The sequence below is a fragment of the Centropristis striata genome, chromosome 4 (genome assembly GCF_030273125.1).
Source record: "Centropristis striata isolate RG_2023a ecotype Rhode Island chromosome 4, C.striata_1.0, whole genome shotgun sequence".
Lineage (NCBI taxonomy): Eukaryota > Metazoa > Chordata > Actinopteri > Perciformes > Serranidae > Centropristis > Centropristis striata.
Window position 1 is genome coordinate 42,717,156 of NC_081520.1, and position 14,590 is coordinate 42,731,745.

The 14,590-nt window shown below is 41.7% G+C and overlaps 1 protein-coding gene across 1 annotated transcript in view; it reads right to left on the bottom strand.

Annotated features, from left to right (window-relative positions):
• Positions 1-13,211, bottom strand: part of LOC131970754 (succinate receptor 1-like) — a 47,518-nt gene extending 34,307 nt beyond the window's left edge. The window contains exons 1-2 of the mRNA XM_059332177.1: positions 13,208-13,211; positions 12,339-13,078 (exon numbers count right to left, since the gene is read on the bottom strand). Coding sequence (XP_059188160.1) covers positions 12,339-13,078; positions 13,208-13,211 — 744 coding nt within the window. The remainder of the gene's footprint in view (positions 1-12,338; positions 13,079-13,207) is intronic.
• Between the last annotated feature and the right edge of the window lie 1,379 nt (positions 13,212-14,590).

The window sequence follows — 14,590 nt, forward strand, 5'->3', positions numbered from 1 at the left end:
TTCTCCAATATCATGGCAAATTAGAGTGGTTCAGGAAACTGAGAGTAGTAAAATTAAAGCAATCTAAACTTTGGAGTAGAAGACATCATGTTGTCTGAATGCTAATGGGAATGTGCAGGTGTCCCCCACCTAAAATGTATGGTAGAAGAAATGTGTATTTATTTACCCATTTATTCTTTGTAATAAAATTGATTACCATAGCTTGAACTCTCATTTTATTATTTAACAAATGGATGCTGCAATCAACACTGCATCTGTCTGATATTCCCTGTTGTTCTGAGTACACACCCTCTTCTCACCACCTCTCTCTCTCACAGGTTCACTTCCTCACGCCTCTCTCTATTATTCTCCGTCTTTCCGCTTTTTTTATGGCTCACTTTGTGTTTCTCTTCGGCGTGTGACTCTCAGTGGGTTGAAAAAGCTTCTCTGCAGATCAGAGCAGGCAGATCTACAAGGTCATTAGAGTATAGAGCAGCGAGAGCGCAGAGGCACTCAGATACATACTGAATCTCACAGCACACGACTCTGACTAAACAACTGTGTGAGAGAAGAAAGAGGCTCTCACGCAGAAACACCGAGGGGAAGAGGCTGCACAGCTACCTGCATCCTCCTCTGTTGATTCTTGAAAATTATTATTTTTTCCCATGAATTTGTCCTCTTTTCTCTTCCTCCCCCACCTTCTCGTTTCATCCCCTCCACTAATCTGTCCTTTGGAAGTGATGTCATCTCCCTGCTGTCCTCAGCAGGCACGGGGCAGCCTGTCGAATGCAGATCAGTCCTGTGTGTGAGTGTGTGTGTGGGAGAAAATTAGTGTGTATGTGCATAATGACATGGGCACCCTGATACCCTGATTTACATTATTCAATTATGGAGAAAAAAGCAAGTGGGGCGATGCTCTGATCAAGGTGACAGCAGGAGAAGGTGAGGGGAGAAACTCAGCACAGAACATTTCACAGACAGACAGCCGGTCACTAGACGGATGGTTGGGGAGTCCTACGAGGCCATTTGGCAAGTGGCACAATCACAGTGAGTCAGTCAGTGGCGTATGATTGCTGTTTTCCCTGCCGTCTGCAAAGCTGTCACTGGACTAATGCACACTAGTGGAAGATGTAATCTATAGTAAATACAGTTGGCTCCATGCTGGAGCCCTCTGTGATTTCCACAGATTAAGGTGTCAAACTGAATCACTGGTCACAGACAGCTGAAGAGTACAGATTATCCCCCGTTTGGCCAAATGCTGCTCTGATGACAAGTCAGGGATTCTGCACTCCGTGTGTGGGAGTGTGTGTGTGTGTGTGTGTGTGTGTGTGTGTGTGTGTGTGTGTGTAGGTATTTTCTTCCTGGGAGCATCCACTCCTTCGGTATTTCCTGATTTGATCAGAACTAGCAGAGTGTGGAATGTGAAAAATTCACAGAAGGCCAAATCATTAACGTTAATCATCTCCATCTATTCAGCTTCATAATCTTTACAACAATTCTGCTATTAAGCTTTTCAGCCATTCAGCTTTTAATCAGCAATCATATTGCTGTTACTGAACCGTCTCCTGTCAAGGATTTTCCACTGTCATAAATTATTCTTATCTGGCTGTACTTATTGTATCTCTCCATGTCTGAATCCTCTCTCCCACTCTGCTCCCATCTCATTACACGCCCAGTATCTCCACCTTGTCTTTCTCAGGCCATGCCACCTGTTCTCCCCTCTGTCTACCTGTCTGTCTGTCTGCATATCTTCCTCTTTTTATCTCATTGGCCTGTCTGCCTGCACGTCTCAGCGTCCGTCTAGTTTGGCATGTGTCTGAGTGTTAGAGCAAGAGAGAGACGGTGAAAGTAAAAGACTGTGCATACGTGTGTTTGCCTTTTTTTATGTCTGATAAAGGCCTCCTGGCTTGAAATGCCACATGCGGAGGAGGTAAATTTACACAAGGGAGCTTTACTGAAGTGGGCAGAATACTGTTTCACTGGCACCTGTCTCCTTCTTCACCTATCACACCTATAGATGCATCTATATGGCCTGGACGTCTGCTTTATATCACTCTGTCTGTCCCTTACACACACACACACACACACACACACACACTCCTCCTCCATTGCTATTCCTGAGAGGAGCAGACTGGTCTGGCAGTGTGTTGGTTTATGTCCATGAACTCAATGACACCCTGCCGCTGCATTACTCTGGTGCTGCCACAGTCAGTGGCTCTGGTAGGCTCACTGCAGTGAGATAGCATTGAGAAGCTTCTGTATTTCTGTATAGATGAATAGAACGTATGCATATATGCACAATCCATGTCACTGCTCCCACCCCGAACACAAAGAACAGGTAACCATGTCTCTATGATCTTGTTCACATGGCTGTCTCTATAACTGCCTCCTGTCTACCTGCGTGTCAGCCTGTTTAAACACTCGCTCTGATATCACACAGCAGACGACAGCTTGCTCACGTGCCACTTGACTGCCCTCGCCGTCTCTCCCTCTGTTTGTCTTACAGCTGAAGGAGGGAGGCATACATTCTGTGTGTGTGTGTGTGTGTGTGTGTGTGTAGAGCATGCTCTAGAGAGATAGTTGATGTTGTGCATATGCATACATATTACTCATATGGCTGTGTCCTGAATATCAATGCAGCGACTGACCTTCCATTCATCTCTGTAGCTGTGTCCTCCGTGATGATGCAGATCTGCTGTCTCATGGTTTGTGGTCAATACTAATGTGTGTGTGTGTGTGTGTGTGTGTGTGTGTGGGATGGAGTCTAAGATTACCCTGATGGTTCAATCTGTGGAAACATCATGGTAATGGAGTATTGTTTCAGAATGACCAGCACTCTGTGGGATCAGATCTCCAGCCTGATGGTGGGAGTGTGCATATATTATTATATTATTATATTATATTATGGACAGTCTGAGCATTATTAACACCGTTGTCCCCTCGGCAAGGTGTTTCAGCTCATTAATGTCATCAGGATGTCCATCACCATCAGCCAGTTTACCGCAGGCACAAAGAAAAAAAAAGAAAAGAAACATTTTTTAAATACTAAAACTTTGGCTTAAGTAAAAGGGAAAACTTCAAAATCCATTATTCACTGTTATACGATTTAATGTTTTTTTAATGAGCCATGTCTCAACCATTAATGGATATATTATGTAAATCTTAAATATTACTTGTATTTAAGGAATAAACCTTGAGACCTCAGCCAGTGCCACTTAACCAGAGTCTTCCAGCTGATCAAATGCTAAAAAATGAAGTCGACATGGACGTGACATGAACTGCATAAACTTCCTTAAATGGCCACTTGAGGCTCGCTCAACAGATGAGCCCTCTCCCATAGACCCCTATGGTGAATGGCCAAACTTTACAACAGAAATAAACATGTTTACAGCCTGGTACAAAAACTGTGTAATGAGAGTAATGTCCACTGGAGACAGACAGCTGCTGTCAGAGTTAGCATGTTTTAGCAGCCAGGCTCCGAATCTTTACCATTTCTGGATCTGTTGGGAGTTAGGAGGACCCAGAGCCACCACATGGGAACTAACGGGCCATAACACATAGATCCATCAATGTTTTATATAGTCTATTATCCTGATCTAGCTCATTTTTGATAATTTTTGACACTTATAGCCTATTTTCAAAACTCCATGTCAGTAAAACCTCTATGAAATCCAAAAGATGTCAAATTACTGTAACACAGCTCCTCGTGCTATAGAAACCATACAAAAAAATATAAACTCTGTGCTCTGTATTTTTAAATTGTTTGTATAAGATATAGTCATGGAACAAATTATTAGACCATTTTTTTCCTTCACTTTCTTGTTCATTTTAATGCCTGGTACAACTAAAGGTACATTTGTTTGGACAATTATAATGATAACAACAAAAATAGCTGATAAGAGTTGTAATTAAGAGCTGATATCTAGATATTTAACATGGTTTTCTTGATAATAACCAAAATTATGATCAAGAAAACCATGTTAAATGTCTGGATGAGCCCTCAGGGTCCAGCTGACCTCCTGACCTTTGTCAAGTGATCGGCCAGATGATGGTCAGCAGCTTCCTCACTGATAGAAGCAGCGAAAGCTGTTTTAATGTTTTAATGCAGCATAAAGTCCTGTCCCGTCTGCTAACTAGCCCCTAGCTTCTATAACAGGGCCTGTCCATATTCCAGGCTTCAGCAGACAGAACGGCCCGTATTCTGCTGTACAGGGTGAAAAACTGTCAGCTTCATGTCATTTTTGAGAAAGATGAAGGTAAGACTCTCAGAATAACGTGGAACTTTATCTGTCTGGAAGCTTCAGGGTCAGAACAAGCCGCGGTAAACTGAGTCGTGATTCCTGCCAGACAGTTTCTTGTCTGCTGTGACATTTCTGTGCATGACTGTGGCATTTTCATTTTATTTTGGTCACTTCTTTATGAATCCTGCAGTCGTTCCTGTAAGCAGACTGAAAGCATTGTTGAAGTTACTGCTCATCCGCAACCTTTGATAACTTTACATTATTAGAAGTTATCTTTATTTTTTAAAATGATTGTCAGCATGCTGGTCAGCCTGTTTTTGTGGTTTGTCCCAGCTGGTTTCCTGCAGTCAGTTTCACTGGGATTGTAAATGAATTCAGCCCATAAATCTGTCCCGATTCTCTTTCCAAGAAGCGGTGACGTTAGCTAAAATGATTGGCAGTGATAATATTACTGTTAAATGCAAGATTCTCCTTATTAGTACAACAGGTCAAGCAGCTTTAAGACCAAAAGACAATTAAATTAAAGCCAAAAGACTATTTTTAACCAGTAATTCACTAACTCTTAAAGCGGTAACCAGGCATTAGCTTTTGGTTGCTGAAAATTCATATTTAGTGTAATCAAGATACTAAGTGCCAGATAAATAATGTTACTGTATCCCAAAAGAAAACATGCTTTATTAACATAACCAAACAAAACCCTTCTTTGTTTGTGTTTTGTCTGATCTTCTCTAAAACAGATGACTGTCCACATCAACAGGCCGTCTGCTTTCACTTGGGACTGTAAGGGCAATATTTAAATATCACTAATGCAAGAAATATTAAGACTATATTTGTTGCACATTTTGCCCATTGCTATCCGTATTTTTCATTTTAAAAAGTGGTTGATGTGCGTTTGTCCATCTGTTTGTCCTTAAATGATCCTTTTAAAGAAACAACAATATATTCCATCATAGTGTTTGGTTTTAAAGTTATCTTTTTATTTGTCCTGTTTTTGTTTGTCAAGGGTTTTTAATTATATATTTTTCTTTGTAATAGTTTTTGTTGACAAAATGATTTGGGCTGATATCAGGCTGTGGCACATTTGTGAAAATGAGAAAAACATGTGAGATCTTAGAGCAAAGCTCAGACGACAGAACATTATGAGGATTATTTTATTTTAGATTTTTCTATCCTTGTAAGTAAAACAGGTTACAGGTTTCTTTGTCAGGTTTCAGATCTTTTTGAGAGAAAAATATTACCTTGGTTAAATGAAGGTTTTACTTCTCATCACTTTTGAATTAAGTAGGAGACATATTGTTTGGTTCATCCAGTAGAAAGTGTTTCATATTCACTGTGTATATATATTTGGTGACAGCAGCATTGTGTTGTGGGCCGTCTGGCCTCATTAATGGACCTCATTAATGGACCTCAGCGTGGGCGTCTGCTGGGCCAAGCTCTGCTCACATGTCACGCAGCTCATTTTAAAGTTGGTGTCTTTCATAATTCCCACCATACTGCTATGATGTCACGCTGGAGCTGACACCATTAGCCACTTTGTCCTTGCTTTAACACGGTTTCTCTCGCTGCTGCTGGCCACGGCGACCTTGCAGCATTACGCTGCTGCTGCAGAAGGTGTGAACAAGAAGAGACAGAGATAGAGGTAGAGACAGAGACAGAGACAGAGAGGAAGAGACAGAGACAGAGGTAGAGACGGAGAAAGAGACAGAGACAGAGGTAGAGACAGAGAGACAGAGGTAGAGACAGAGAGGTAGAGACAGAGAGGTAGAGACAGAGGTAGAGGTAGAGAAAGAGACAGTGGGAGAATAAAACCAGGACAGCTACTATTAAAAGACGAGCCACGCTCACAAAGTTGTTTGTGTCACATGATACTCGGAGTGCAACTTAGCAGAAGGTGAGCAGATTTCTAAGAAAGATTTGGGGTGAGAAAAAAATCATAAAACAGTGAAGCATGGAGACAAATATAAAAGCAGAAGAGGAGAACAGGTGGATCAGAGAAAGATAAATGAAGAGAGATGAGAAATGTCAAGATGGAATCACAGCAGCAGTGTTTGAGATGGAACTAAAATCTGTTTTCCCTCCATCCTTCCCTCTGATTCCTCCTCCTTTATACCTGACAACACTCACCTGTTCCCTCTCTACCTGACACCACCTCTGTCTCTCTGCAGCTTCTACTAATTGCTCCTGTTTGCCTCCCATCACTCTTCCTCCAGCCTCTCCTCCTCCTGTCACCACCTCTGCTCCTCTTCCCTCTGTTTGTCTCTCAGAGCTCCTCCTCTCCTCTTCCTGTTGCTCCTATCAGAATAAAGGTCAGCTCAGGTCGTATGTAGATGATCTCCTGGTGTAATGTGAAGCGTCCAGCATCTGCTGCAGTCAGCCTCTAACCTCTCACATTACCTCCTGAACCTCTCCTCCATCTTACCTTCTCCTTTTCTCTCCTTTGCTTTTTAAAACTGATTCTGAGCCCTTCATGGAATCTGTAACACTTAAGGAATGTCTGAACAGCAACTTGCTGCCTAAACAAACAAGACCTTTGATTTCTAGACAGCAAGTCTCAGAGCATTTTACAGATCAGGCTCACACTGAGGCTCTCCTGGGGAGTTTTATTGTTTTATCCTACTTTACAACAGCTCTGACCATTGCTCTTTCTGTTGCTTTGTCCACTGTGTTTAAAAGGTCAGCCATAGGAAATCAAACACCAAGGAACCTGCTCTCTGCCTTCTTTTTTCATCTTCCCTCTGTTTTTTTTCTTTTTCTCGAAGTCATTCGAGGTGAATAAACGGCTTCCATCTCTGGCTCCATTATACCTCATTCTCTCTCTTTCTCTCTCTCTCTCTCCCCCCCCCCCCTCTCTCTCTCTCTCTCTCTCTCTCTCAGGGCTGAATGTGGCTTGTGTTAACATAGCAAGAGGTTCTGCCATAAACTAAAGTGTAATTCCATGTGGCTCGCAAAAAAACAGCCCGGAACATTAATATATCTGATACACAGCTCAGCGTAAAGTTGATGCTTGTTCACGGCCTTTATGATAAAAAGAAGACTCAGACAAAATGAAAAGTAATGTTCTTAAATGATAGCCGTGATGATTTGTATTACAGCAGAGAGTTTTTATGGAGAATGATGAAAGGATTGTTCGTATTCCTCTTCATACAGCCTGTTACAGTGAAACACACTAACTGTGTGTGTAATTGGTCTGAGAGTCAGTAATTCAGCAGCAGCGGTGTCAGCGGAGGATAAATCTGTGTGTTTTTCCTGGAGAGTTGTCCAAACCGTGAAAAAATCCGGAGTTCGGCCAAATAAGTGGCACCATTTTAGCAGAGGGATTAGCACAGGATCAGGTGGCTTCCTTTAAAGAGGAAATGGAGACGTGAACCCTGGTGACACTAGACATCACACCCTGCTCTGCTGGCCCACATGTCAGCAGCTGAGGCTAACAGCGGCTCTGAACTAAGAAAACACTTCAAAATAGACACAACTCAAGAAAAAAACTTCAATCTGATGACACGTGCAGCTTCTATAGAAACAGCGCTACAGGAAGTCGTGATGCGAGGCCTCGGACACACAGTTGCGTTCATTTGTTGCTCATGAAATTGCTCAGGTTGACTGTTGTTGCATGATTCAGCTATCATTGATTCAGCTTCCTACTGTGAGCATGTTGCTTATTATTATAATACCTGAAACACACAATCACAATGACTGAATCATAAACCCTGGCCATACAGAGTGCATCCCAGCCGTGTGCATCACTTTTTACTGTCCCCTGGAAACTAAATGCTCTAAATGCAATTAAGGCTGCCACAATGATTATCATGACCAAAACAATTCAAAATAACAATATTATCACAATATCTATAACATTTGGAGAAAGAAAATGTTATCAGTCAAATCCAGCTATAGATTTGTTTGTTGACAAATTAATTTCACTCAAAATACAAGTGAGAAAGAGTCTGATACCCTAACTAAATCAAAGAAGAAATGGAAGTTATTTAAGAGTCATTATATCATGTCTATGCTCCCCATGTGTCATTAATGTTTATGTCTCTATATGTTTTTATGTGTGATCAGTTCAGTGAAGATGTTTCTGTTCTAAATCTGCTGTTGAGATCTCAGGGACCTGAAGAGGTTAGTCACAACATGTTGAGCTGAGATTTTATTCTCCATGCTTTAATGATGTGTGTGTGTGTGTGTGTGTGTGTGTGTGATGTGTGTGTGTGTGTGTGTAGTATGAGCTGGGTATTGGGGTTAGCTTCTGTAATATCCAGCCTCTGTAGCTTCCTCTCCTCTCCACCTTATTACCTTATTACCTCTGCTAGTTGATCTGATGGGGTAATAATATCTCCTGCCTCTGGCGAAGGGAAATGGCCACATGCATTATTCACACATGCTAAGATGCTTATTGATGACTCCTTTATTTATATATTTCCCCAACGCCAGAGTCATTTCTCACATTTTTCCCCTTAGTTTTAATCCTGTTTTGACGTCTAATGAGCCGCTCTCTCTCCGTTTTTAAATGTGTTGTGCTTGTTTGATGGGAATTTAGTTCCAGCTTCTGGCACGATCTGTATGGAACTGGTGCTAATAATACATGTAGGTGGAGCCCCATTTATTAAATCTACATTATTTGATGTCAAAGCTCATGGCTGCTCATTTTCTCCTGGTTGTTTCCATCGGGGCATCGCAGCGCTGCTGTGTGGAAATCCTCAGAAAACAGAATCCTTAGAGAAACTAGCATGACGTTGCCTTAGGACTCTGGGGTAAGTTTGTCTAATCTAATTTGTGTACATTCTTCGGCTATTTGCTTTCTTTTCATTCAGGCGGTGATTGTAAATAGAGCATATTCTCTTTTATGTGGTAGCATGCGTTCAGTGCTACTGGATGTTAGCTGGGTTTTCTCTCTGGAATCATATTTTCTGACTGCTGAGGCCTCTGAACATGTTTCTGGCTCAACTAGAACTCTAGATGTGTAAGGATTTTTATTTTTCCTTTTTCACTTTCTCTCTCAAACGCCTCAAATACACACATATTAAAACTAGAGAAACTATTATGAGTTTACTTAATGCATGTAATATACAGTACAGTAGAACTGAATCTTTTCTAAAATGCATTCATGATGTCTGAGAGCACATTCTGTTCTTCTCTAATGCAGTTAGTTCTAAATCTAATATCTGGGTTCAATTTGGATTCAGGTCCAAGCATTTAAAATGACTTTTGTAATATTAGGGTTTATTTGGAAACCTTTGGGGGCTGACTCTGCATCCCCAAAATATGCAAATTTATCAGAGTTGTGATAGTGAAACCTCTACAACAGAACAAAGTGACTGTCTTGCTGGTTACAGCTGCTGCACACTGAAAGCAGAGCAGAGTTGAAGTGGAACATCATACAATCATTTATGACATAACATATTGTTTTTATAAGGATAGATGGTCAGATCAACAGATCTTTCACCTCAGAGAAGCAAAGTAAGTTGGTTGTTGTTGTTGTTGTTTACTTTATACACACAGTTTATCCATAGACTGTATAAATAGAGTTTAGAGTTTATCACGGGATCTTGCGGTCTCCCGTATGGTCAGGATTATCGCGTGATCTCGTTATCTCGCGTGTATACGGCCGGCTCGCTAAGCTGACGTGCTGCTGCTGTAACGCGCCCGGTGGAAACCCCCAGTCAGCCAGCAGCCAGTAACCTCCAGGAGAAGGGAAGACAAAGTGGAAATACCTAAAACATACATTCTTTCTACTGGCCAGCAGGGGGCGACTCCACTGGTTTCAAAAAGAAGAAGAGTATATGAGGAAATGACCCTATTTCTCTTGATTTATAACCTCAGTAAACATTGTTTAAATTATTGATGGTCTAACTCGCAAGTTTAAAGTTTGCTTCAATACAGCATAATGTTCTTTTTCTACATTTGGTCCCTTCAGAGTAAAACAGAAGAGCGCCACCCTGAAGGCTATAATCCGCTGCGTCTGATTGGTGTTCTGTTAGACACAATGAGAGGGAGGCTGAAACCCCTCCTGTAGTGAAAACAAGCCGTCAGCATGACCCACAATCAAAATGGCCACAAATATGAAAATAACCCGTTAAGAAATCTCCTTTTGAATAAATAAACATTCTTTAAGTCATTTGAATTGTACATGTAGATCATTCTGCTTTTATTTGCATTGAAGAGATGCTACATGCTAGAGATGCTAGCATCCTGACATCTGGATCCAGAGAGGAAACACAAAGTGTTACAGCAGGTCAGGAAGTCAGTCAGAACCTGTTTATATATTATACAGTCTATGGTAAGAACAGACTCCATATTTAATGAAGATATTTAATGCACTGGTCTATTCTCGCTCCTCACCACAGCCTTCCTGCCAGATACACTGGGCTGCCCTGGCCTCTTTCTCTCCACACACACACACACACACACACACACACACACACACACACACACACACACACACACACACACACACACACAGCCTAAAATATCAGCTTTGGGCTGAAAAAGTAGTTCACCACAGCTGTGACGGCCCAAATAGAGTGAGTGACAAAGAGTGCATGACACATAAGCAATCAGTGTTATTTTCTCCTTTATTCTTCTTCCTTCCTTCTTCTCTCAATTCCCTTTTTTTGTGTTCTTCTTTATTTTCAAAACTGTCATGTTTTTCTTAGTATCAGTCATTCCGTATCAAAAAACAATCCCTAAAACAATCCCTAAATGTCATGAAATGGAACATGTTTGGTGTGTTTGCAGTTATTTCCTGATGAATAACTGTAAATCACTTTTGTAGTGTAGCTTGCCCTCTTTCAAACTGAAATATCTTCTATTACACTTTATGACTTATTACTGTTCCTGGTAAACATTGTGACAGTCCAGACTGAATGTGTTACATGTCCCACCTGCAGCAGCAGAGGATGGAGCCTGGTCATGTGACTCGATTTGACAAAATGAAAAAAAAAAGACTCGCAAAACGACTTGGACTTTGCCACCAGTATTCAGGACTTAAATTCAACTTGAGACTTTTAACTTTAAAATACTTGAGACCATCCCGGTGATACCAAAGAATAAAAAGCTGGCATTAGACACTTTGTTAAAAAATGTTTTTAACAAAGTGTCTAATGAATCTTTCTCTTCCTTCCCTGAATCTACTATTGTTATCACTATCACCAGATCCACTTATTTCAACCAACAGCATCCAATTAAATTGAATAACAAATAAATAGAAATTTTATGTAGCATTCATTCATTTATTCATTCATTCATTATCCTTAACCGGTCCTCCAAACTGGGGTGGTGACCCGGTCGTACACCTGGACAGGTCTCCAGAGACAGACAACCATTCACGCTCTCATTCACTCCTACGGGCTATTAGAGTCACCTATTAAACCTGAGCCGCATGTTTCTGGAGTGCAGGAGGAAACCATCACAGGGAGAACATCATAACAAAGAGCATATATGGTTTTGGAAATGTAATATAGCCTATTTTAATCTTTTGTTTGAATGGAATTTAATGTAATTTTAATGCATTATGGACTGTTTAGAAGTCAAAGACTTGACATCTGATGTTTCTGATTGTTTTTCCAGTCAAAGACAGAACTTGATTTCTATCCATAGTCACAAAAACATTTTATATTTTTCACTTAAATAAGACTGCATGCCATTTGTTTTCAGCAAATATTACATTTAATTTGTGCAGGTTTTGGGAACTCGTCTCGGAGCAACCAGACAGTAACCACTGTTCCCACATCATCATCATCACTGTTGCTCTTCATCTTTGTCATTTGATTTCTAACTCAAACAGTTTGAGAAGAAGCCTGACAGCTGGCTGTAGGTCTGATGTTGATGTTTACCACCAGCTCATAAACCTCAACAGGCAGTCAGCCCAGCAGACACAAAGCAACGTTTCTAGTTTTGACTCCAAAACGATGACTATTATATTCCTCTGAATACAGATCTGACCATCACTGTGACATACAGCTGTCGGCTCAAAGCAAAGAGGAGTTACGTCTTCCTGCATAATGAGGACAGGCCTCCTGTATGAAGGAGCAACAAGGGGGTTCTCCAAAAAAAGTCATTTTACAGCTTTATACAGAAGTCATATAGGTGCAGTAGACATCAGCATATTCATAAAAGCATTACATGAGTGTTGGGGCTGAGAAGTGATGTAACCATGTGATGAAGGGTGGAGGATGAAGGGTGGAGGATGAAGGTGGAGGATGAAGGGTGGAGGATGAAGGTGGAGGATGAAGGGTGGAGGATGAAGGGTGGAGGATGAAGGGTGGAGGATGGAGGGTGGAGGATGAAGGGTGGAGGATGGAGGGTGGAGGATGAAGGGTGGAGGATGGAGGGTGGAGGATGAAGGGTGGAGGATGGAGGGTGGAGGATGAAGGTGGAGGATGAAGGGTGGAGGATGGAGGGTGGAGGATGAAGGGTGGAGGATGAAGGGTGGAGGATGAAGGGTGGAGGATGAAGGTGGAGGGTGAAGGGTGGAGGATGAGGGGTGGAGGATGAAGGGTGGAGGATGAAGGTGGAGGATGAAGGGTGGAGGATGAAGGTGGAGGGTGAAGGGTGGAGGATGAAGGGTGGAGGATGAAGGGTGGAGGATGAAGGGTGGAGGATGGAGGGTGGAGGATGAAGGGTGGAGGATGGAGGGTGGAGGATGAAGGTGGAGGATGAAGGGTGGAGGATGGAGGGTGGAGGATGAAGGGTGGAGGATGAAGGTGGAGGATGAAGGGTGGAGGATGGAGGGTGGAGGATGAAGGGTGGAGGATGGAGGGTGGAGGATGGAGGGTGGAGGATGAAGGGTGGAGGATGAAGGGTGGAGGATGAAGAGTGGAGGATGAAGGGTGGAGGATGAAGGGTGGAGGCTCTTACTGCAGCTGGAGGAGTTCAGTCAGTCTGTCCTTCAACATGTGAACAGAGACGTCAGGAAGTTATTGAGTGGATCCATGAATGTTTGGGCTGAGAAGGAAAAAAGCAGAAATATGTAGCATTCTTTCTTTTCTAACCCATTGTGCCTTTGTCTAGTCCTGATCTCACCTGTCTCACCTGTCTCACCTGTCTCACCTGTCTCACCTGTCTCACCTGTCTCACCTGTCTCACCTGTCTCACCTGGCCACCTGCCAGCAGTGATGCTGGAGCCATCTAGCCAGCTGATTGGTGGCTCACTGATCAATACTTTGATACTCAAGCACTTGCTCATTTGTTATTGATGGGTTGTTGTTTTTTTAAAGGTACAGTATTTTCTTTCACATCATTTCATAGGATCTCTTTTAAGTTTTAGGACAGGATCAGTTGCAGTTATTCTGTGAAATGATGCATTTTTAACATAGATAAGTTTAAAAGTCTGTCATTTGTTTTATAAGTAAGGCTGATCTCTGCATTAATCTTTTAAATAACCACTAAAGCATTAACATACTTTAAAAGATTCTAGTATCTCTATGAATTACCTCAAACATAAACAGAAATACATCACCAGAAAAAGTTTGGACACACCTTCTCATTCAGTGGTTTTTCTTTATTATTATTATTTTCAACATTGTAGATTGTAGAAGACATTAAAACTATGAAAGAAAACTTATGGAGTTATGTTGTAAAAAAAATAAATAAAAGTGTTATACAAACAGCTTTCGTTTTGATGACAGCACACTTCTGTCATTCTCTCATTCAGCTTCATGAGGTGTTCACCTGGAAAGGTTGTTTTATTTAACGGATGCTTGTCAAGAGTTAATCTGAGGAACGTCTTTCCTTCTGAATGTGTCTGGGACCTCTGAAGCAGAAGGTGGCTACTTCTACAATATAAAACATTCTGTTAGTTTAACACTTATTTGTTTCCTACATAATTCCACGTGTCCCTCCATAATTTCGATGTCTTTAATATTAATCAACAATGTAGAAGATTTAATAAAAATAAAGGAAAAAAACACTTAATGAGAAGGTGTGTCCAACCTTTTTCTGGTACTGTAGATGTATAATTCTTCCCTTTCTTTCTTTCTTTCTTTCTTTCTTCTTCCTCCGTCTCATGATCTCTCTCTTCTTCACTGTCGTCTTTTGAAATAAATTGTCTTCGGCTGGATGCGTGAGCTTTACTGTTAGCGATATGGTGTTTGATTTGATTTTCCAGCTGAGAGCCTGCTAGTCTCTGTGAGGCCTCGCTGAGAGGAAGTGCAAGAGAACGACTGGAAACATGTTGAATGAAGCTGTGTGTGAATCCAAATGTGAGGCTGAGTGTATTAACCTCAGCGTGTGTGTGTGTGTGTGTGTGTGTGTGTGTGTGTGTGTGTGTGTGTGTGTGCATTAAGCCCTGCTCCACTGACTCTCCGTCCTCCTCCACAGAGAGAAGTGCCTTGGTTGGGACCCTGTGGCTGTTTGGCTGTTTGGCTGTTTGGCGG